The 25,732-nt window shown below is 40.4% G+C and overlaps 1 protein-coding gene across 6 annotated transcripts in view; it reads right to left on the reverse strand.

The window, feature by feature from the left end:
• The window catches only part of LOC110862856 (E3 ubiquitin-protein ligase RNF220), a 40,632-nt gene extending 15,293 nt beyond the window's left edge, over positions 1-25,339 (reverse strand). Inside the window, exons 1-4 of one of the 6 annotated variants that reach the window (XM_035845891.1) lie at positions 25,137-25,335; positions 24,929-25,062; positions 16,973-17,086; positions 13,668-14,274 (exon numbers count right to left, since the gene is read on the reverse strand). In XM_035845891.1, the coding sequence (XP_035701784.1) occupies positions 13,668-14,274; positions 16,973-17,086; positions 24,929-24,997 (790 nt within the window). In that variant the 5' untranslated portion in view covers positions 24,998-25,062; positions 25,137-25,335. Of the gene's footprint in view, positions 1-13,667; positions 14,275-16,972; positions 17,087-18,814; positions 19,541-24,076; positions 24,479-24,928 lie in introns of those variants that run through there. The other 5 variants (XM_035845893.1, XM_035845892.1, XM_022112068.2 and 2 more) reach the window with 5 other exon arrangements.
• Between the last annotated feature and the right edge of the window lie 393 nt (positions 25,340-25,732).

Raw genomic sequence — 25,732 nt, forward strand, 5'->3', positions numbered from 1 at the left:
TTATCATAAAATGATAACATTGAAAATAAGTAGATATCCGTCCTCTGGTAATAATTGGACGGTGGATGAGGTCCAAAATGTGGTGTGTGTCCTCCTCCTGATTTACATGGTTTCTCCCATAATCACTAGTAAACCTTATTTTCCCATCAGATGTGGATACATATTTGGGGAGAAAGTTGTCCGGGGCAAGGTGAGAATTTGTGAATTTTGTCATCTTCTACCCCTCAGGTTAACAATTTCGTGTATGTATATGCATAAAAAATTGCTTTCTCGAGAGGAAATTGGAAATTGTGGTGGTGGTTTTTGTTTTCCCAGAAATTTAAGTGATGTTGGTTGGTTGAGGGGGCGAGGAGAGGTCACAAGTGGTACGTGTAGATGCACGTACGGCTTGTTTGCTGAGAGAGAGTTAGGTTTTGCCCTATGCAGATTTAGATTGGCTTATGGGCTCAGGAGAGAGTGAGGATCGGTTCGGAGCAGATGTTTCCATTTCATTAGGACGCCCTGTAAAGTGTAACAATCGACGATCTATCTTATCCTCCGCCTCGTGTTATCATTTACTCGTCATCATCATGTTTCTCTCCTCGATATCCGCACCCCTCTTCTCTCGAGGAACAATCTCTCTCTATTTGCACAACCCATCAGCTCCATTATACAATCTCAATCTCACATAAAAAAAGACAACGGGACGGAAAATTGAGTACTTTTTTCACTTCCATGCAGCAGCCTGACTTTTGTGGTCAGATCATCACGACGTCCATCTGTCCACCAGTCGACACGTGGGTGGAAGGTCAGCCCACTCATGGACAACTTGTTCCGGAGTAATTTATAGCTTTTTTGTCCCAGGAGGAGGACCAGAAAGGAGGGTTCAAATCTCCACGCTGACTGTTGTCGCCCCGATGACCAGTCCATCTGTCAGTCCACGTGGAAGGCCACTACTCTCCATTTACTTGTGTACACCTTGTCCCGCAGTAATTTAGAGCCAAAACTGGGCGTCAAAATCTTCACTGACTTTTGTAGTGTGATCTCTCCCAGATGACCATATCGTCACGTGACAGCTGTCCACTCGACGGTATGTACACGTGCAAGGTCACTTCTCTTCTCCTCTTACTTACAGCACTTGTTCCGCAGTAATTTCGGGAAAAAATTGTGATTCAAATCACGCCAAGAACAAGGAACAAGTGGTATCATCATCATCATGATCATCATCACCTTACGACGACCACAACCACCCTTTTTCTTCTCCCCTCATATATTGCCAGCCGGATAAATTGGTCACATCCTCTCCTCTCCTCGCAAAATTGACAAGACGACCATATCACCCTATTTCGTCGACTTTGTCCTGATTTGTCACCACACGAGGAAAAAAGAAGGATGAGCCGAAACCGTTTTACACCACCGTTTAGGAACACAATGGGCCATCCATTTCTCTGGCGGAATTGGGATATCAGATACAGCGTCGTGGTAATGGTGGCCATCACGGCAACTTTTATGTCTTGCTGGTCCCATCGCGCGAGGAGGAGAAATATATGGCCCTCACTCACCACCAAGCAAATCCCCAACAACCAACATTTTACTTTACGGCCCCAATAACATGACATTACTTTGCCCAATATTGTCCTCTTCAAGGAAATGGAACGGCCCGGGTATCAATTTCCCACATAATCGGACCTTAATTATGACATTGTGCCCTTGACGAGATTTATGGCGTTTCCCTCCCTCCTCCCCCAAAAATTGGACACATCACAAAATTACGAAGGATATTTATTTATTTATGCACGGAATTCCAAAATCCTGTCCAATTTGGAGGATCATATTTCATCCGTGGATGAATTACAGGTTTCAGAGCGGGACACGAATAAATATGTGGACACAAAGTTCCCACTGACCATGCAGGAGGGAAGAATGGGAAGAATTTTGTTGTAAATTGACAATGTGGAGGAAAATGTCATTAAACGAGGAGACGAATATTATGTAAAGGATGACATGAATTCTTGTCCCATTATCCGTTTTCCATACGATATGCGATACACGGGGAACAACGCTTTCAAAAACGGGCAGAGGCAACAGCAGTGATTAATTTGTAATGTCAGCTTCCCTGCAAAAGTGTACAGTACACACAGATTTCTTGGTGGGGATAAAAAAAAATCGTCGTCATCATCATTCTTCAACTAATTTGAATGGCTTTTGCTACTGAATTCATGTGTCGGACAGCGAGGAGAGCGTGGAAAGAATGTCTAATCACTCATCACACAATTATACACTGAACTCGGGCTGTGCGGGAAGGATGGGGTGGATTTTTGCAGAGAAAAGTCAGAAAATTTATAGAATATAATTAGTGAGAAGCTTTAAAATAAAATCGTTTAAATAAAATTATTGTGTAAATCCGTCTGATTTTACTTCATTTGATTTCAACCTTTACCCGAACGCAGTTTATGAAAATTCGCATTTTTTTGCAATTAGTTCGCAATTTACAACGTTTTTTCAATTTTTTTTTTGTTTTACATAAATTTGATGTTACAACACGCCATTTATAATTTATAATTAAATTTAAAATTTTACATGGATTAAATTAAAATCCAGGTGGAAATTAAATCTCCAGGTTCGTGGGAAAATTGCATAATTGATAACGGTTGCATTACACGCATTACAAATTGATTTGCATTTACTAAACCTTTTAAAAGAAATCCATAAAATCAGACCGAGCTTTACTTATTTTCACACATTTTCTATAAAACCTTTAGGTTATTTCCACGATTTTCCTGCACAGCCCGTATTCCGACGTCATAATTAAATTCAGCTCATCGTCGTCGCAGTTGCACAAATGTATTTACTCGTCTCGAGCTTATGGTCAGTCAGTCGGTAGTCGAGTTGAATCATTACTTTTGAATTGAAGAGCGTAATCGTCTCTCATGATGACAACTTGTAATTCACATTGGGCACATAATAAGGACGGATTAGTGGTGGCTCCTGATTTCAATGAAAGGATGGCCACACTAATGTCATAATAATCGTTTTCGTGGCGAGATTGACAAGTCGGGTCTCACACTGCCCGGGTGAAATCCACGCTATTCCGTCAAGAAGGGATGCAGAGTGAGAGACAGGGCGAAATTGAGAGCTCAGTGATCCTGATGGTTTCGAATTTGAAATTCGGATCGGAATGCGGAGGAGCAGGATGAGAGCAGAATGTTGAATCGGAGTCATTACACGAGCTCTCACAAAGTGTGAACAAGTCCGAGAGCACTGAGCAGCCCAAAAGTAGCGAGTCGTCGTCCAAGTAAGTGCTCCTGCTGCTGCTGCTGAAGAAAAAGCCAAACTCTCATTTGCACCATATGCCGCGCCACGCCACGATGTCCATCATGGTCGGAAAACAACCCGAAATCTGATGCCAACGATCCTAAGATGATCATCATCTCGACCAGCCAGCCAGCCACCCAGCCCAGCTCGGCAACACTACATTTAAGCGGGATCATTAGCTGGATTGACATCTCGTCTCGTAGTGCTCACAACTTTTGATGATCAGTGAAAACTTCATCCCCCAAAAAAACACCCCCAAAACTACGTATATTTGCTCTTGTTGTGAAGAGATCGACTTGTTTCTCAGGAAAAAAACTTTCTCGCTTTCTTTCCTTTATTTTCTGGTACGATTAGCTGTCCATAAAAATCTACGTATCACAATTTGCTGCCCCCGTGTGATCAGTAAATATTTACTCATAGAAATAAATGGGTATTCTTTCCTTGCGTAAAAAAATAGTGCAACTTTCTCCATATTTTTTTTCCTTGGGGAATGGGAGTATAAATGTATGTAATGTAAACCAGGCGACTTTTCTGCCCATGTCGGCGTGGTCAGGGTAGTTGCTCGTACATAGAAATGAATGGGTATCTATTTCGATATGTACAAATATTTATTTCTCCGTCTAAAAAACTAGTGCAACTTTCTCCATCTGTTTTTCCTTAAGGAGGAAGCTGACGAGGGTGTAAGGTAATGTAAACCGGGTGACCGATCGTGATTATCTGTTGTTATGTCATGTCATGTTTTCAGGTGCATTTTAGCCGCTCGTCATCTCTAAGGAGGACAAATAAAAAATAATGTATGTATTTACGTATCTAGAAAATGTGTAACACTTTACACGGGTCACGGCATGTGATGCGATATCGTAATTAGTACTTTGATGGAATAAAATATGCCCAAAATTAATCCAACTTTGTGTTCCCATCGTACGTTATTTGTGCCTCATTAATCTAAAATCGCTTCATTACACAGGGAAGAGGCAAGATTGAGGGCGGCTAAATAGTCTCGATAGTAAGTAATTAGCATCCACCTTGCAAAGTTTGCACACACACAGCTCACTCACTGTCCAATCCTAAATCCCGTCCAAGTTGAGACTTATCCAAGCCCTAGAGTATTGAGCCGAAAATTGAGGAAATCTATGTAACAATCTATCCCGGAAAAGAAAGAAGCACCCTTAAACATCTACGAGGAATTTCATTGGAACCAGCAGGCAGTGTCTGACTACTGAAGATTGAACTATTATAAAATCTGGGATGGGAAGCTACACAGCCAGCCATCCATCCACCAAACTTATGAGCTCGTAATTAAATTGATGTCCATAAGTTTGTCTGTCTGTGTAAACTGAAACGATCCTCACTTCACTTTACTTCCCCTCCCAACATTAAGTCCCGTATGACAAATTGCGTGTCTCTCTCTTCTTAAGGCACAAGTTATACCCGAATAATTTAATATGCAGCCCTAAATAAGTACATAGATAATTTCATTTTGCCCCGTTTCAACTTTCTCTGGGTAAAAAAATATGTATACATTTTTTTTGCACAAGAATTTTCCATGGACCAACTCATTGCCAAAAAGTGCGCAAATATGTATCGTGGCCATCAATCACACACGGAATTCAATATTGGCAAAATTAGCATAATTCAGCCATCTCTTTTTGTTGTAGTGGGGGTCACAAGAGCCCCATTTTTCTCACTTGATCCGCAATAATAAATGGGTACGAGTGCAGTGTGTGGACATCTGCAACAAGGCCATAAATAAAAAAAGGAGACAAATTCGACAGATCATTTAACCAACCGCATTTCGGAACTGCACCTGCACCCAAAAGAGAAAATCTCGCGACTTATTGAAGAAATCTCAGCGGAGCAGGGATTATCTCGTGATTAGCGTTGTTCTTATTTGTTTAACTCGGGAGATAATTTGTCTCTCCCCCGATAAGCAACAGAAATCTAACTTGGTGACAAATATTTTACATAAGGATAATTCCGAATCTCCCGATCAACATGGGGGAAATATGGTCACAGCTCTTGTCCACTTTGTTCACGGCGACCAACTTTGCCCGGTCTGGATTAACGATGGAGGTCGCCCAGCGTATGCTCTCCAATTTTGACCAAATATTCTGTAGTATCAATCGATCACAAATTTAATTAATACAAAATTTGCGAAAGACACAGTCTCTGAATGGGCACACAGTAATTTGGAAAGTATAAAATTTGTCCACTTTGGGGCGCATTTTCTCCACTTTGGGCGCAAATATCTCTGCCAAACGTGCCAATTGGGAGATCGTGTCTTTTGCCAATTTCATATTAATTAAATTTGTGGTCAATTGATACTAATTTGGTCAAAATCGAGGAACATACACTGGGAGAGCTCCATTGTTTCCTGGTAGCTGGGTCATTTTACAAGCTTCCCCTTGTCGACAAGCGTCATTTGGACGGCATCGTTGATCGGGATACACGCATAATGCCCAAGATTTCAACAGGAATTCAACGTAATCATCATCTCGGAATTATGGATTAACTCGTGCAAAACTATTCAGGGAAGAGAAGCGGAGCTTATTTATTCCCGGGATCAGTTTTCACACCGCTAATTGACTAATTAAACAGGAAAGGAAAATTCGTCCTCTTGCCAGCTCCAACCAAACGGAATTAAAGTCATTCTTCAGGGAAAGAGGATAGCAGCACATAATAAATTCACCCTTTCAACGCATTAAGCTCGCTTATTCTATTACCAACCAGGCAAGAGATTAATGTACTTATGCACATTTGGACGTATTTACAAGAGAACATACGGCGGATCGAAATCCAAGTGGGGCATCACAACCAGACACCGGATAGGCATTCAGTTTCGACTTTTTAATTCAATGACGACAGACCGTCAAACTTTCTTCCATAACTTTTACAGATTGCAAAAATTTCAAAATATTTTGTTGTGCTTACTTAATTCTAGGTGTTCAGACGTACGTATTTATAAATATTTCGGGTATTATGAGACAAATACGTAAATATTTTGGATATTTCAACAATACCACGTATGCTTTTTAGAATTTTAAAATTTCAACGGTCTGTGTTTTTGTTAAAAGAAATTGAACCAAAATCCAAATCATAGCATTCAATTGAAAGATACAAATCCGTGAAAACTCGTTTTTTATAATTCAGGTTTTTGTTAAACGAACCACATACAAATCCAGAGCAAAGATATAAATTTTTGATAATTTGCATTTTAATTTTTGTATGTCGTACAAATATTTTGCCTATTTTCCGTAAATGGATACATATCCGCGTTCTAATCATAACTGAGGACAGGACAGGACGGGACACATTCATTTAATGTGGCTAGAGAGAAGCAAGCAGGGATTTTCTTTTATTCTTCACGGGCCGGGAAAAGGGATGAAAAGAAGTCTGTGTATTTGTTACGTAAGTCATTAACAAGTAGAGATGGACCATTATTTTTGTGTAGTGAAGTCTCAACTTGTAACCTTTTTTTCGGCCCTGTTAGCACCCTCTTCATCCATCCAATCTCCACACCATAATCTCTCCCTCTTCTCCCATCCATCCATCCGCTATTTACCCTCAACAAACAAACATCCATTTAAACCGATCCGATACGTGGTGTTTAGTTTAATACGAGATCCATCCGTGCACCAGCTGCCACAAAAACCACCACCACAACCAAACCACCACCATTTTAACACGGATGTCCGCATACTTCATCATAAAATATGACCATGTCCAACATCACTGCACACACACAATAAATGATAAATGGCTGACGAGAGAACCCACTCTTCTTCCCTGGGTACAGAGATTTTCAGGACAAAATAATGCCAGGGAAATTGGGCCGTCTTGTTGGTTTTGCTTTCGCTATGCAAATAGGATGAAAGCTTGCGAATAATAATAAACCGTTACAACGCATGTAACCAAGGGGTGAAAGGACTGTCATACGTCAATGTGAATATCAAATTGTTCGAAAATTTGTTAAGATCGACACTTCTGACGTGTTTTCGACTTTTGTGTCTTATTTGTGTCAAATTTAACAGTTGATAACCCTTATGTGACCTTTATATGACCTCTGAGGTCAAAATGGAGGTCACCATTGAATTCGGGGTTAAATTTCAGTTGAAATTGAAATAGATATGTCCTATGACCTTTACATGACCTCTGAGGTCAAAATGGAGGTCACCATTGAATTTGACATTGAAAAATAGTTAAAAATGACGTGTCACATGTCAAAACTGACAAGTGACACTTTTTCGTCACTTTTCGTCACCGTGACGATGTCATCGTCACAGGTGACGTCCAAACACAAAATGACATGAATTTTCGAATTCCTCATTGAAAAATAGTTAAAAATGATGTGTCACATGTCAAAACTGACAAGTGACACTTTTTCTTCACTTTTCGTCACTGTGACGATGTCATCGTCACAGGTGACGTCCAACCGCAAAATGACATGAATTTTCGAATTCCTCATTGAAAAATAATTAAAAATGATGTGTCACATGTCAAAACTGACACGTGACACTTTTTCGTCACTTTTCGTCACTGTGACGACGTCATCGTCCAGGTGACGATGTCACAGTGTCCATCTTCGAACTCGTCCTGTCCATTGACGTTAGGAGTTTACGTTCAAAATTTCAAGTCTCTATGTCTTTCCGTTCAAAAGTTATCGGAGCTACGGACGGACAGACAGACAGACAGACGGACGGACATAACGATCTTATAAAGGGCTTTCACCCCTTAATAATCCGTTTTAAAATGGAGGAAACCTGGACTGGATTAGCAGACTGGACAATAAATACCAAAAACCACGAGATAACCAAAACCGACAGGAGGACGTGGTAAATAGTTCCCACAGAAGAAATGCAACCCTCTACTTACGTATTTACTTTAGGTGGAAACATTTATGTAAACGAAAACCGCAACGGCACGACACGACGTGAAATGGGTGTCATAAGTAAGAGCGGCGTTAAATAAACACCATTACTGTCCCCGGGAGTGAGTGAGTGAGGAGGCGGACACGGTGTGACCTGGGCTGGCCACTCCTTGAGAGAAGAAATGTGGAAATTTAATTAAAATTCGGCATGTCCATTTACTTATTTGTTACGAGCGTGGTTAGGTTTCAGGTGAGGTCATTTTATTTACACGGGATTAAGTAAAGTATGCACGTCGTCCCAGTTGCGGGACAGGCTTCTTTGGGGTGGGAGCATTTGGGGGGATTAAATCTATCTCAGCCATTCCGCGGCCGCTGTGTGATTACACTTTTGCCACTCATCTCCACCTTAATTCGAGCCGTTTTTAACCCCTCAAACTGTTTGGCAGGATTACATTTATACTTGTGGATGGTTCCGGGTTGTTTACGCATTTAGTTATTAAACGGGTTGTGAGAGAGAAAAGTTTTCAATTTAAAATCTAGCCAGCAGTGTTTCGGGTGAAAGTAACCGTTTGCAAGAAATATAGTGGTTTCTTGCAGGGATTTTGACCTGCAAGAAATGCAGGGTGCAAGAATATACTTCCGCTGCTGTACTTCATCAGGCGCATATTTCTTGCACTTTCTCCCAGTTTCTTGCACCTTGCATTTCTTGCTTTGCAGTGCAAGAAATGTGGGAAATCCGCAAGAAAAGCAACACTGCTAGTAAGGGAGCGAGAGTAAAGGAGAGGAATTTATTAGCGTGTTTTCCTCTGCTCGTTGGTCGTAGATCGTTCCCGGTGTTCTGTTTCCACTCGAGATTGGAAATCTGAACGAGGCGGAGAAGAGAAAGTTGTCCACATATCTCAAGGAGTCTGCCTGCCTGCCTGGTTGGTGGATGTAGTCGGAGGAGCAATAATCGTAATGATTATGATAATAAAAGCATCAAATGGCGTTAACTGGGAATAATCTCTGGCCAAATGTGCACCTATTTACGAACGGACGGACGTCTTGTGTGTCTATGCAGAGTGGTTCCAGTCAAAATAAATACTTGTGTTCTGCCATTATTGCTCCTTGCTTGGGCGATGCTGAGTATCACCCAAGGAGGGAATCTTGTGGGGAGAGAGATCACATGCAGATCCATTATTCTCGCCGCTTATTATTACGACGATAATATCCGGTTGGTGGATTAGATTGGATTCTTGAGGTATGGAAATCCTGTCCACGGACGTTGAGAGAAAGGGGAACGACACTTTCTCCGCCAAATGTACCTATGTTATGTATCTTTGGAAAGACATGTATCCGTCTGCAGAATTGCGGAGGTTTTGGGTTAAAAAGTAAGATTAAAAAAAATTGATTTTTATAAAAATAACAGTAAAATAGATTTTTTAACCAGAAAGTTTGGTAAACATCGAGATTTCCAACATAAACTGCTGAGACTAACGAGTTGGCTGGGTTAAATACTGAAACTTTAATAATCCAAATTTTGATAAAAAGCTAAACCTTTTAACCAGAAATTTTGATAGAAGTCGGATGTCTAAAAAAAATTGGGATGAACGAGTTGGCTGAGATTTTAGCTTACTGAGAAACTTAGATTTTGAAATATAGAAATATTTTTGTATTACAAAATAGATAAATTTTTCAACCAAAAATTTTGATATTCAAAAATCGTACCCATTTTACATAGCACAACTTTCTTTTAAAAAAAATTCCGGAGAAAGTCACCTCGTCCGGTAGTTCCCTTTTCCTAATCCGACACCGAACAGGAAAGCTACATTGTCAGATTTTAATAAGAGTTTTGTAACGAAACGATGATAATGAAAATAAAGGAATGATGATTGCTCATAGCGGCGCAAAGTATACGCTGAACGAGGAGGAAGCGGATACTTTAATATTTGGGGGACATAAATTCATACAATATTGCGCACGGAGTGAGCATTTAAGCCACGAAATGCTCCTCTCTCTCTCCTCATAAATATATGGTCAGGCAGATCCTCTCTTTTTACCACGGCCACCACTCCCACCAGTCCGACATTATTGCCACTCTCGGAATTTATCTTCTTGTTCTTTTTCTTTCCACGGAAAAAAAATGTGCCCGTTTATTCCCAAAGAAAGAATGACATTACTTACTACTGCTACTACTACTACGCTATTATTGCTGTTATTATTATTATCATCATCGTCATTATTATTATATCCTCCTTCCCGATAAACACTAGGAACATACGGCTCGAAACTTGTCATGATAACCGTCCAACGTATGTACGCCCGATTTGGTGGAAATGACGACTTGTCTACGGCGACAAAGTTTGATTTAGATGGGAAATTGCTTCATGCGTTCTATATGAGAGAAGTAAATGCGTTGGAAGAGGTCAATATTGTCCCTCTTGTCACAGGTCACGAAGAAGACCACCAAGAAGACAGCAGCACCAAGAAGCCGACGAAAAAAGTACTAATCGGACCAGGACGAGGACCACTCTCCACCATCGAAAAACCGTCATTTTTTTGTGGTCACATCTACCAAATTGTTGATCGGGTCTTTTCTCCTGTCCGCTGTCAGCATCCACCTTGCCTTCTCCTTAATATGAAGCATTATGTTATTGTTTGAAATAAGCAAACCGGGCACTCATCCCATTAGGACGAGTCGCACCGCACCGCACTGACCAGCAGGAGGACGAGAACCTCATATATTTCACCACCACCCAAGTCAGTTTATCTCTCCAGGAGAAAGTCGGAGAAGGAGAGGAGGGCATTCTTTGGGAGAAAATAAATCTGGCCAGGGCAGAGGTCGAGGGTCTAATTGACATTTAAGTTGACAACGGCATCTTCTCCGACTCCTCTAATCCCGCAATATCTTGTTTCAACACATCCTCCGTCCTTCCTTCCTCGCTCCCCACAAAAAATGTCGCAAGTAATCAGATCTCTCCTCCTCCGTCCTCCCGACCAGATAACGTTACATGGATCGGACTGGAGAGTTTTGGCAGGCAGAAACTGGGTACAAGTCAATCAAGCAACCTTCCTCGACCTTCGTGTCTACAGTGACCAAGAAGAAAAAAGTTGGGTGTAATTGCCGCGATGAGATTCTGCTCCTCGATTGAAGAGAACAATACTGTCATCCTCGAGATGAAGGAGACAAATAGGTCGTGAAGGAGATAAGTAGGGAGTAGATTCATATCGGAAAAAGTGTACCCTGCTGCTGGGTGAAAGCGGTGAACACAATGGAGGCAAAAAGTCTTTGAAATCCTCTCATAACGGTGGTGATATTACACCTACACATCATCTCCTCCCCCATATTGCGCCCCATTCATCTATCCGCAATCTTTCCTTGCCTCACAGACCATATTTTATCAAAGGCCAGGAGACGCGGAACGCAGTGGGGACAAGGCTTCACTTCACGAAGTATTTAGTATGTAAGTCTGAGATTTTTTGGTTAAAAGTCAACCTAAAAATTAGGGTGGAAACTAAAAAAAAAACTTTTTGAAAACTAAGAAATGAGAAACCCTCCTTCCTAGCGTATGCTCTCAGATTTTGAGCAGGTTAGTACCAATCAGTCACAAATTTAAATAATATGAAATTCGCAAAAGACACCATCTGCCAATAACCAGTTTCGGCGGAGATATTTGCATCCGATGAGGAGAAAATTTGGAAAGTGTATACTCTGTCAACTTTAGGCGCGCGCTTTCTCCTCTTCGGATGTAAATATCTCAGCCAGAACTTGTTTGGTCAAAATCTAGGAGACCAGCCCCTCTGTCCCCGCACGACTTGTGCGGCGCTTGGTGAACTATCAGCTACGTCTGGATCCTGCACCTCTTTTTGCGGGGTGGAGAAAGTAAGTGGTGCTGCCTGTCTTGGAACCGCTATCAAGTGCATCATGTTTCTTCCTTCCTGGGTGAACGAGTCTTTTAAATGCCTCTCTCCGGAAAAAAACTGCTCCTCTTCTTCTTGTTAATAAGTGTTCCTAACCACTTTGGAATTTAGACCTTGCCTTCCACCCCATATTTCAGTGTCACTCAAAAACGAGGGAATTATTACTTTTTCCTCTCTCCCTCTCTCTCTCTTGGCTAAAAATCTGGTTAAGACTGACACGCCGCGAAGGATGAGTAATTTAGGGGAAGAAAGAAGTGCTGACACTTTCTCCATTTTTTGACCTCAATTATTAACGAGTTATGCGTGCATAAAAAAGTGTCGCGAGAGCACTTTCTCCACTTTACGCCCATTTTTCGCCACTATGTACGCTAAATTATTGAGTGGGTGAGACACTCACTGGAGAAATTTGTGTTTTGCGAAATATTTGGGGGGAGGATTTGCTTTGGTGGCGGTGGTGGTGTCAAGGGAAAAGTTAATTTCGGGGATTGGACAATGGAGGAAAAAGTTGGCTGTGTGTTTGGAAGGAAACGGGAGCAGAGAAAAAATTATGGAACAAAGGAATGGAATAAGACCGAGATAATGAAATTACGTGTCAGATCAACAACCGACTTCATCCGACAGTTCGGACAACACTGTATCCCCACCACTTTCCTCCTTTCATCTCTCTCTCAACATACGACAAGGACAGGGGCTGCCAAAATACTGTACTTTCAGCTCCCTTCTTCCAAGGAGGTTGGATTTCAAGCCACAAACAGATGAAAACCTATATTACTTAAGAATACATCGACTGATATGAAAAGAAAATGCAGGTTTTGTGACGAAATTAACTTTTTATCCATGCCAAAATATTTTTAAAACATCGTGAAAACAATGTACTTTTACACTGGTATAACGTTAATTTCTTCACAAAACCTCAATTTTCGTATGACTGGTTTCCTTTTAATGTACATTTCCGTGTTTTTTAGCCACTGCTTAAAATGCTTTTCCTTTCACAAAATATTTGTATTTTCCCCACCCCTGGAAAATACTTATCCTCGTTGGATAAGCACGCTAAATAATGCCGGCGAGACCAAATCCACCATTCCTCTGAATTGTTAAGAGTGTCCGATTCGGAGTGAGTTCAACCCTGGGATCACCAGCACCACTCTGCCCTCCACTTTTCTATTTAGGAAGACTTTCTCCCCCAAAAAATAACTTGGCAACTTTTCCTCCGCCTCGCTCATCTCGCTCTCTCCTCCAAGTCAGGAAAGTCGAGCTAAACTTTTTCAGATCCGTGAATGCGATGCATGCATATGAACAAAACATGCATTTCCTCCTCGCAGAATAATTCCTACGCCGTGGAAAAGATCGCCAACCCAACTTGCTCTCCCTCCGCGGAATATTTCCCACTTTTTCTACCTCATTATTCAGCAATCAAACATTTCTCTCTCTTCACTTCTTTTGTGGAAGTGCGATAAGTGACTGACTCAGTTCTGAAATAATTGGCAAATTTCCTGAAATTATGTATGAGCATGTGTATCTACAAGCAAATGGGGGAGGATGATACAAACTTCTTAAGATTATGTTTCCTCCACAGATAAAATAAAATAAAGAGTCTTGTACTTACTTTTAGACGAAATGTGGCCCTCATCCGGTGTTGATCTGTCGGTGATGTCGGAATTGGGGGTGCCATTGACGTTGTCGCGTCCCTCGTAGTCGCCTTCTCCGTCGCGATCTTCATGCTTCTCTGCCCGCCCGGCCGCATTGTTGGGGGAGCAGTTGACGGGAGAGCAGGACCGGTGGCGATGATTGTTGTTATTCCCATTGGAAAGATACGACTTTTCCATGCCGCTTGCCCCCTGGGCGAAATTGTCGCCGCCGGCGGAAGGGCGAGAATTCCGGCTGTTGTGTTGCTGCTCTTCTGCCGCCGCGGCGGCCGCTAATGCCTCCAGTTTCCTGCGATTCGACAAACTCGGGGTGGAGAAGGCGGAGGGGAGGTTTTTGATGATGCGGTCGTCCCCTCCGGTCGAGGAGGAGGAGGACGACGAGGTGACGACGGGTCGAAATGCCCCCGCACCAGTGCCGAAGGGGAGACGGGCTTCGAGGGCGGGGTGGAGAAATGGGTTTTGCAGGTGGACCAGGCCCGCGGGGAGGCCAGGGTACGAGTCCATGGGGCGAAGGCCGAAGGATGAAGGGGACAAGGACGACAGGTTCAAGTCCTTCGCGTCGGATGACTGAAAAAATAGAATTTTTTTTAGATAAATTTTCAGGAAATATAAAGTAATATCGGTGTAATTCAATTGGTTGTAAAAGCGTTCAATTATGCAGTTTTACAAAAAATTGTCCAGTTCTGCAAAAAATGACAGTTTTATAAAAATTGCAGTTCTGTAAAGCTGTGCAAATTTTTAGTTCAACAAATCTATATATGATGAATATTAGTTAATATAATTTCAATTCTTTGTAACAGCGTTAAAATTTTGCAAAATAATGCCCAAAATTGAAAACATTAAATGGATAATTTTAACGGTATAAAGTTTAATTGAGCACCGTTTCGTACGCGATTTTTATTAATGAACTAATTCCCTTTGAGCTTAGGCGTAGTAGGGATTTCTAATTGTATTTTTTACAAAACACACGATCTTAAAAAACACAACTCTGTATTTTGCATGCAAAATATTTCATTTTATTTTTTACATGAAAAACTTGCCTCATCCATACCTACATAAAAATTGATAGTTCATCATAAATGATTTGAAATAAAGACACCCTGTTTCCCGTCCAATCGGTCGGGGGTAGTTTTTTATTTACACTGAATTCATCCCTCCGCAATAATTTCCTCCACAAATCAAACACCCGTCAAACTTTCTCAGCGTTCCGGAATTGATTACACCGTCTTCATCCAATTGCTGTCTTAATACGCGGCTCGTGTATACATATTTCTCGAAATAAGTAAATTCATTACATGTTTTCCATGCTTTTAGATACCCAGTGGATGGGAAAAATGGGCTACTTTTATGACTTTTAGTAGCACAGGGCTTATTACTGACTACCACCCCGGCTACCTCTTAGCATTCCCGTACGTGACAAAAATCCCAAGGTGGAGGCTCACTGAAGGAATGCGAGAAACATTTAAATATGAAATGGAAACGAAAAACTAGACTTTTTCACTCGCCGACTAATATTTCCTGTCAATAGGGACGCACCAGAAATGACATAACTTTACATTACCACTTTGACCACCGGAAATCCCCCGGTAAATAAAATTGTATCTTCTTCTTCTCCTCCTCCAAAACTTGATCTGAATACCAAGCAATTAAGGAATTCCGCCTTCCGCCCAAAGAGGAAAATAAATAATGTGGTAACAAAATCTTCAACGATTTGTTACGCAATGGTAGAAAATGTGTCTTTATGAAAATTTGTAGAAATTTAATATTTAGTGCATGAATTTTCGGACTAGTAAATTATTATTTTAAATTCAACCCTTAATTTTTTGCAGTTCAATTACTAAAATTCTTGAAATATTGAAAAATTCATGTATGCTTTTGTAGGAAAAAATTTGAAAATTTTTTATTGCATAAAATTTTTGTCACTATTCGACGCCAAATTATCTTTTATTGCAAACTTTGTATCAAAAAGATGTCGAAGGTCTTTCGTCTTTACTGCTCGGTGACAATTTTGTGCCCCATATTATATATTCCCACTAAATGAAATGTTGTTCCTTTTTCCCAGAAACCAGAACAAGTATGCAACTATGCAATAAGCCAAACTGTGCCCGGTTTTTGCTCCCGTGTTTCCCAATAAGTAAGTGGCGTCTGACTTCTTCCTGTGAAAGGTGGGCTCCGCTCGGCTCGTTTAAAATGTATACATACCGACGGTGGCCATAAAATAAAGTAACTTTTCGTATAATTTGCTCTTTCTCGAGACAAAGGAGGAGGAAATTGGTATGCGAATCGACTCCAGGTAAACTAAACGAGAGAGAGAGTTAACCCTTTCGCGAAGCAACTTTATCACTCAAGCGCGGATTATTAGGCAATTAATACGAGAAGAACACTTTCCTCCCTCCAAGAACAGAAGGACAAGAGCGAGGAGTCGACTACTTTCTTAGGAAGGACATATTTCCTACGCAGGCAGGCCAAAGGGCAACAGAGTTCATTTCAAACAACATCCAGTGTCAACTAAAATCGTGCCTGTATAAATACGCGAGGCTGTGCGGGTCGGATGTGACCAGTTTTGGAGTGACACCTCATCTGCATAAAAGTCGACGGGCGGACGTCGCATGTTGTTCTTTTCTAAGGAGAAATTAAGGACAAGAGCTTGATTTCCAGTGTGTTTTGTTCGTTGCCAGTGATCACTTACAAGAAATAACCGAAAGAAAGAGTGTTTTCTTGCAGTTATTTTGACCTGCAAGAAATGCGAGGCGCAAGAAACTACGTTATACTTCACACGTGCGTGGCTAGATTGCGCATATTTCCTGCACTTTCTCCCAGTTTCTTGCACCTCGCATTTCTTGCGTTTCCTGCTGCCTATTGCAAGAAATGTAGTAAACCCACACGAAACGCAACACTGTTCATTATTGTGATCGGGTAGAAAGTGTGATATGGTGGAGGCCGTGCGGGTCGGATTTGGCAAATTGTAAGTGCGTCAGAGCTCATATTGCACCCACTTTTCGTGGGTGGCGTGCTCAGGAAGGGAAATTAAGGACGAGAGGTTCATTTCATTATTGGGATGGTGAAACTAAAAGTAAAAGTATCTCTGCTCCTTTGTTTTGTCCTCGTCTTGCTCTGTTTTTGGTTAGATTTCCCTGCACTACTGAGAACTCTGATCCGGAATGCTGTCAATGTCCTGGCGTAGAAAGGCGTAGGTAGAAAGGGGGGGATTGTGTCCATGGCGAGTTGCTTAAGTCGTGGGAGAAGAATGTCACTTAATACATACCTGAGCACCGAATGGCCTCTGCATTCTGATGGCATCCCCGTAACAGCCTCCCTGCGAAAAGACGACCAGTGCGGGTGGGATGGACGAGTTAGGCACGTAGGAGGACTCCTCCATCTGCACGACAAACAAGAGCACATACTTAGCACTGACATATCCATGAGACCACAAGAACAAAGAAACAACAACAGAGGAGAAGCAGAAAGGTATTTGTTATCTGGCCGATGACATGTTATCAATAATAATTTTTGGACATTCTTCCCTTCCCCAAAGATCCATTTGAGGTGATTTCCTGGGAAGAAATCCTACTTTTTTGCGGATTTGTTAAGTTACAAAAAAACTGGTGAAATCAATTCTATGCGTGTGCATATTTATACTCAAAACTTCTGGATATTGCATCGTTGCATCGATTTAAGGAGATTTGTACATTTGATATGATCGATTTATAGGGAGGAAATTGTACTTTTTGGGGATTTATGAAGTTACGAAAACCTGGAAATTCGTATTTTTTGAGGATTCGTACCTTAGAGGTGATCTTAATATCTTAATTTTATAAGGAAATCACAAATATTTTAATTATAAACATACAAAAACCTGGTGAAATCAGTTCTACGCGTATACAAATGTTCAACAGGATGAGAGAACCATTTTCTACCAGAAATCGATAGATTTGCTAAGCGGGGCTAATTGAGACGTACTACTTTCTCCCTCTAAACCCTTCTACCTACTCTTTCTCTTTACATGTTACTTCCTTTCTACGTACGCAACGCAACTTGTCCACCGGGGCACATTGAGACGCTTTCTCTACTTTTCTCTCTCCCCTAAAAAAGTATCTTCTTTTGCATGTCCCCACCGTATCTGAATATGGATGGAATGGGTAAAAAAGCGTGGAAATAAGTGAATCTACTTCCTCTCTTAAGAGGTAGTAAGTCGTCGTCCGCCCAACTTGGTGAGTTTTCCATGCGACTCTATAACTTACGATTAGCGAACCCCAAAAGTCAAAAGTTTCTTTGCTCCAATATATCTCAATGTCCTTCCTCCTCCTCCTCCTCTGTCCTCGTCGAAAAGTCGTCGTCGTCCTTGTCGCAAACTATTCCCTGGCACGAGAGGGAGACCACTCTACTTACTACCGCCTCTTACTTTTCTATTATGTCGTCACCATTGTAAATCTGTCTTTTAATCCCAACTTGCTCTATGAATCTTCACCCAGTTTGTACGTATGCACGAGAGAGTGGATGGGAAACGCTTCAGTGTTTCGTTGCGGGCGTCTAAAACTGCTTTTAGACTGGACCAAAATGGTCAAAATCGTCCAACATTGGAAAATGGGGCAAAATGTTACAAGTTCTTGGTTGAGGATTGTATTTCTAGCATTTTGGTGTGTGTAATACCACGAATTATGGAAAAGCTTTTGCTTTCATGTATTTTCTTATGAGAAATTAAGGAATTTTCTAAACCATGCCGTATTACAGACCAAAATGCTCAAAATTAATACGAGATTAGATCTACATACGTCAACGGATTGTCGAAAGATTCAATACTGAAGAAGTTGGGACATTTTGACCATTTTTTTATTTTGAACATTTTAGACGTTTAAAATCCGTTGCCTAAAACTGGCAAAAACTGTTTTTTGACGGCTGTTTTGGACAGTGGTTAAAACCAGAGGGAACCCTGAAACGGTGGTCCACTGCTACACACATATTCCACTTATTCGACTGGATAGTGTGTTATACGTTGGCGTGCTACAACTTTTCCGGATGTGTAACAATGGGAAAAAAGTATATTTTGATCAGGAGCGAGGAGAAGGAGGAGGGGGCAAAAAAAGAAGAAATCTTGGCTTTGGCTTACATTTCCCTCCCAAGAAGAAGACGTCCCCCTTCTTCCCCCGACAGGAATGCTTAAATCCAGTGGGAACGAGTTCTATTGAAGGCCCAAAGATGACAATTTCTCACTAATTTCTCAAAAGCTGCCTTGTTTACCAACTTGGTCTTCCACTTCCGGTCAGAATATTCAAAATAAGAGTGAAAATTGAAGTTTTACGCACTTAAGTTACAAACTTTCTCAAAATCCGAGTTCTTTTCCAAATTTTTTAAACGATTTCCTCCACTTCCGATCAGAACGAAGAAAATCAACGTTGAAAACTTAAATTTTAACGCACTTGAAGTTAAATTCCCTAAAGTCTGAAAACTGATTAGCAAGTTTTTTATTTACTGATTTTTCCCACTTCCGGTCGGAATTAAGATTCAGAAAATAAAGCTTTACCACACTTTATTTAGTTAACTACTGACTAGAAACACTCCACAAGTTGGTGCTTTCTTATTTATGGCAAGGGTTGAGAAAAACAGGACCACAACTACCTGGCGGACCGGATATGTGCACTGCTTTCTCTGCACTTTCACGAGGGCCACGAGGGAGGAAAGAGTGGACTTGAGAGGAGAAAGTGGTTTGGTGGTTGAGAAATGTGATACGAGAGCTGCGGAAGAGTTTGGATCACGGAATGATCCCGTCGAGCAGGAAGATCTCGCTTCTGCCCCCAAAAAGAGATCTCTCTCTCTCTCTACTTGGGTACATAAAGGAGAGGAGTGAGTGAGTAAGTAAAGTCGCTAAAGTGGTGGGTTTGCTAAGTCAAGTCTCAAGTCGGTCGGTCGGTCGGTCGTCGTGCCAACAACCAACCGCAGCCGGAGGAGACACCCAATCATCCCTCTCGACGAGATCTCTCTCCCCGTGGAAGATGACGAGACTCGGCTGGGGAGGGGTGTGCAAATTCGCAAAAAATGGTCATCAAACATAAGATGGCCAAGAGGAGAACTATTTTGGTAAGGAGAAGAGTCCAAGCCAGGAGAAGCTTGTTGCTTGTGGGAGAAAGTTTGCACTTGAAAGTCTCATAATTTTGTCGAATTGTACTGATTTTTTAAAAAGAAGAATAAAAATTCCCACCCAAGAAGATGGTGGATGTGATGTTTACTTGTTGTAAAGGTGGACTGAACTTGAAAATAGTTTCGTAAGGATCAAATTAATGAAATAAAATATGCCCACGATGAGCTGGAATTGTATCGAGTTACACATCCGTGTAGGAAGAGATACAACCCTTTAAGACCTAATGTGTCACCACCACCACGCACACAGAAATTGGTCTGGTCACTAATTTCGACTTGTATTTACGGCATATACTGTAACTAATGACTAACTCTAATTCTGCACCAGTGACCGCGCAACCGTGTGGACAATTAGTTGTTCCCGTCGGAAAATACATACAAATTTCTCTGATCACTACATACTGAGAATAGATGTCTCCCAGCGTATGTCTCGGATTTTGACCCAAATTAGTGTCAATTGGCCACATTTAAATAATATGAAATTTGCAAAAGACACGATCTCCCAATTGGCACATTTGGCAGAGATTTGCACCCAAAGAGGAGAAACTGCACCCCAAAGTTGACAAATCTTATACTTTCCAAATTTACTGCGCGTTTTCTCCTCTTCGGATGTAAATATCTCTGCCAAACCTGCGCATTGGGAGATCACGTCTTTTGCAAATATTATACTAATTAAATTTGCTATCGATTGACACTAATTTGCTCAAACTAGGAGAGCATACGTTGGGAGACCTCCATTGTAAGCTTTGATTTGTCCATATTTACCGACTCTAATTCACGAGCAAGGGGTCCAGCGACATTAATTATCCCTCGTCAAAAACACTCGATTTTCACTTCTCCGTCCCCCCACTGTTCCGCGGCCCGTTATCTTTCACTTCACTCAAGTGGTAAATATGGTCTCGTGACATTTACGATATTGTCAAACAGCACGGTTTGGTTAGTAGTAGTTCCACCTCCATCATGTTGGTCGTATCATTTACACCCGTCCACGCAATATACCTCACACCACGGAATACATAAATATCGTCGTGTTCATCAAGGAAAAAGTGGATTGACTCTTCCTCGACTTGTGAATATTAGAGTGCAATCAGGCTCCGTGTGTAGGCACCCACCAGCAATCTGCTTCTCGCCAAGTCTCACCTTTTGCTTATCTCCCCTTTCAATCCTTTTGCCTGCTCGGCCGGAGTATCAGATCAGAATCAAGAGAGAGATCACTCTCTCCTCCTCCGTATAAAATTAAGTAAACGCCATCAACATGATTCTCCTGATGGGAAAAGAAGCGAGAAAACAAGACCAGACCAGACCACCGACTAACAAAGTAAACTGTGTTTTGAATGACAGGGTTCTTCAAATTTTTTTATAACATTTTGTTATCAAATTTTTAAATTTTTTACAGTTTATTTGAGAGAAGATCGCAACCTAAAATCTTTTTTTAATAATAATTATAAAATAAACCGTTACAACGCATGTAACCAAGGGGTGAAAGGATTGTGTCATACGTCAAAGTGAATATCAAATTGTTCGAAAATTTGTTAAGATTGACACTACTGACGTGTTTTTGACGTTTGTGTCAAATTTAACAGTTGATAACCCTTATGTGACCTTTATATGACCTCTGAGGTCAAAATGGAGGTCACCATTGAATTCGGGGTTAAATTTAAGTTTAAATTGACATAGATATGTCCTATGACCTTTACATGACCTCTGAGGTCAAAATGGAGGTCACCATTGAATTCGACGTTGAAAAATAGTTTAAAATGATGTGTCACATGTCAAAACTGACACGGGACACTTTTTCGTCACTTTTCGTCACTATGACGACGTCATCGTCACAGGTGACATCCAATCGCAAAGTGACATGAATTTTCGAAATCCTCACATCAAAATAGTTAAAAATGATGTGCCACATGTCAAAACTGACACGTGACACTTTTTCGTCACTGTGACGACGTCATCGTCACAGGTGACGTCCAATCGCAAAATGACCTGAATTTTCGAAATCCTCATTGAAAAATAGTTAAAAATGATGTGTCACATGTCAAAACTGACACGTGACACTTTTTCGTCACTTTTCGTCACTATGACGACGTCATCGTCACAGGTGACGATGTCACAGTGTCCATCTTCGAACTCGTCCTGTCCATTGACGTTAGGAGTTTACGTTCAAAATTTCAAGTGTCTATGTCTTTTCGTTCAAAAGTTATCGGAGCTACGGACAGACAGACGGACGGACGGACAGACAGACGGACGGACGGACAGACAGACGGACATAACGATCTTATAAAGGGCTTTCATCCCTTAATAATACAATTTTGGCGTTTTCCTTTTACATTTAATTATATTTTAAAGAATCGTACAAATATTTCTTTAATATTTGTCCAAAAACATGAAATTTTTTGTACTTTTCGCGAAAATGTTACCAATTTTTGCATACGTTAATTAACAAAAACTATTCTATCTCCGGCATAAAATAGGAAAAAACGACACCATTTTGTCCATGAAACTATTATTTTTCGTCTGTCTTTTCTTTATTTTTCGCATATGTAATATAAAAAACAAGCCATTTTCGAACCCTACAAACCAACATGTATTTAAATACGTCTCCTACATTTTTCCACTAAAACAATCCCGAACCCTTATTTAATACCCCATAATAATCAAACTTGACTATTCCTTCATCCCTCCTCCTCCTCGAATCCTTCGCCTTGTTGCCTCACCAAATGGGAGCTCATGCTTCCACATAAAAGCGACCAGACCAGGCAATCTTTATCCCGCATCTTTACAACGTCTTTTTCCTTCCCATCAGAGCAAGACACATTCTTCTCCTATTATTCTTACGAGAACGAGAACGACGACGACGACGATGATGTGATGATGATCATCATGACCACACTTTTTTTATAACCGCTTTTCCTCCTCCTACATCTTCATCTTCTCGATCCTTTTGTGCTTCATCCGCCATAATCCTTTTAATCAAAACCAATCTTAAAAGCCTCCGCTGAGTGGAACACAAGGAAAGAAAGAAACCGAGTCATGTCGTCGCCCTGTGATCTCGATCTCATTATTATTAATTTTCTCCTAAAAAGTACCTCCTCCCCATTCTTTCCCCGTCTAATTAATTTCGCACCGTTTAATCAATTAGCTTCCGAGATTTTTCAGCCCTTTGTTCCCCTTTTTGAGAGTCTTTAGTATGTTTCAGGGTGGAAGAATAAGGCTGCAATTTGGGACCTGCTAAATATGTCAAGTATTATCCAATTATGTCCATTTATCTGGATTCTTGATTGAAAAAAACCTTTTCCATACATTGTTAAAATTTCATAAGTTTTCAATATTACAAATATATTTCCAGATTTTTATTATTTGAAAAATAACGATACTATTTCTGTTAGTAAAAAAATATATTTCGGCGATAAATATAAAAAATATAAAAAATATATTATATATTATTTATAAAAATATATTTTATAAATAAAAATATATTTAAAAATATATTCAAATTTTATGATTCTTTTTCAGCAACATTTTAACATGCCTTGAAAAGAAAAGAGTCCATTTTTCCCATAAATGACCACACACATGGCGACACGGTGTAAAACGAGCGAGGTACACGAACGAGGTACACAAAACAAGAATATTTTTTTACATATTTATCTCTTGAAACATGGAAACTTTATTGCCGCACGGCTCTCAACAACTCATCAACTACCGAAACGTTTTTAATTTTCACTTTTTAAAACAGGAATGATGGCAATAAATCGTGAAAGCGTAATAACAACGAGGTCGCTCCTCTCCTTAAAAAATCTACACTCTAAATAATTCGGTAACAAATATTGTGGTACCGAATATTTTCTAAGAAAACCTGACCCTGAAATTAGAATCCCACGAGAAGTTGGTTCCCGTTTGGGAACTAAATTTTTCGTTTAAATCTGGAAAAATATGTGCACGTTTTTTGATTTTTTGAAATGAAATATTTCGGCGATTTTATTAAACGAAAAGTTTTTGCAAAAAATTGAACTATTTATATTGAATTTTAAAATAAATAATTTTGGTGAAAAATGCACCAAATTTCCCAAAAATTATACGTTACTGTAATCATAATTGAAAATTGTAATGATACCGAATAATATTTCCATCCAAAATTGTACCCAAATTCAAATTTGTCACCCTCCCGTGACAAATTAGTAGCAAATTTTAAACAATTTATTCCTATAAATTCTCGGTAATGAATCGTTACCCCGTTTATTAAGCGTGTCCCTACGTGTCCTGAAAGTATTCCTTTGGCGACGAAGTGCGGGGATGAACTCGTTACATTAGGATTTATTTGTGCATCAAGTAGATGATGGTTATATTCTGTGTGGTGGCCGGGAGCCAAATAATCCGTAATTTGCCAAGGGTTCCCAGCACTTCCTTCCGCCCTGATTTGCGACACGACGCGACAAATAAATGAATCATGCAGGGGGCGGGATCCACTTATACTTTGGCGAAATGAGAGATATATTCATAAATCAGGGGAAAGTCGTGGCCCGAGTTTTCCTGGAATTATTATGTGGCCATCTTCTCACCGAACGAAATGAACCACTACTTGCTGATCTACATATAGTACATATCCATCCACGGAAAATCCGGCGTTTGAAGTCTGAGCACATACAAATTAAATTTTGACACTTTACTTCGTTACTACAAGTGCGACTAATGGTGTGTGAATTGAACCGTTTCTCTACTAAATCTGTTAACTAGAAACCTCTTAGTTTGGATTAGTTTAGTTTAGGACTCTCTCTCTCTCCAGGGGCGGCGGAAGTTGGGGGAGGACACATGGGGACATTAACAACTTCTCAGAGGAGGACGAGGGGCTTATTAATATGGGAATTTTCTATGTTTCCGGGGGACAATGTCCCCACTTCCGCGGCGAATGGCTCTCTCTCCACATTTGTCGGTGTGTGTGAACACACAGGAATTTTCTACCAGGGAAAAAACTCTCTTTCGAACCGTTGTGTGACTTACCGACTTCCGACTTAGTCGGAAAACTCAGAATTGTGCAATCAGACTGAAAGTGACTAATTAAAAAGTAAAGCGAAAAACTTGTTACCTTTACGACTTTGACGTTGCCATTATTTTTTCCGTAGGAAGAAGAATGTGGTTCAGCCTGTCTGACCATCACTTAAATTCGTACACTTTTAGGGAAAAAAGGTCTGATTTTTTACCGGCACCGGCGACACGACACTTTTTTTTGTTCGATCATAAAATGAAACAAATCACGTTTTTTTATGTATAATTTTATCGTGCGAATTACTTACTTTGTTGATAAAATTGGTGTTAACTGGGTTTTTATTTAAGTGCGGGGATGAGGAGTAGTAGTAATTTTTCTTTCGAGGGCTGGGAGGCAGGAGACTTTTGGTGGTTTTGACGACACGCAGTCTGCGGAGTGAATGAGAGTTCAAAAAGGCAGGAATGTGATTGTGACTTTTGGTGGAGATTTAAGGTCTCTCTTCTCTCTAATCATCAGCCAGTGTGGACGGACGCACGGTAGTGATGACCAGAGGACGGTTATGTATGAAGGCATGAAATTTAGAAATTTGTATTGAATATTTTTTTTAACTTCAAATGTTCAACTTAAAAAAATATATAATCAAATTGTTAAAATCTATATGAACTATGATTTGCAAACAAAGAAATGTAACCAATATGGAATTTCCGACATTTTTAGACAAATTATTCTTTGAAATAAATGATATGTAATTGATGATTTAATTTGAATATAATAAATAAATTCGTGCGTTATGTTAAAAAAAAATATTCTTTGAAATATGATCCTCCAATTTTTTAGAATTTTTATGCTATCTTAATTTCTCAAATGGGGACCAAATCATTATAAAGTCTACTTTTGTTCAGG

Source organism: Folsomia candida, unplaced genomic scaffold (genome assembly GCF_002217175.1).
Source record: "Folsomia candida strain VU population unplaced genomic scaffold, ASM221717v1 Fcan01_Sc073, whole genome shotgun sequence".
In the NCBI taxonomy this organism is placed as follows: domain Eukaryota; kingdom Metazoa; phylum Arthropoda; class Collembola; order Entomobryomorpha; family Isotomidae; genus Folsomia; species Folsomia candida.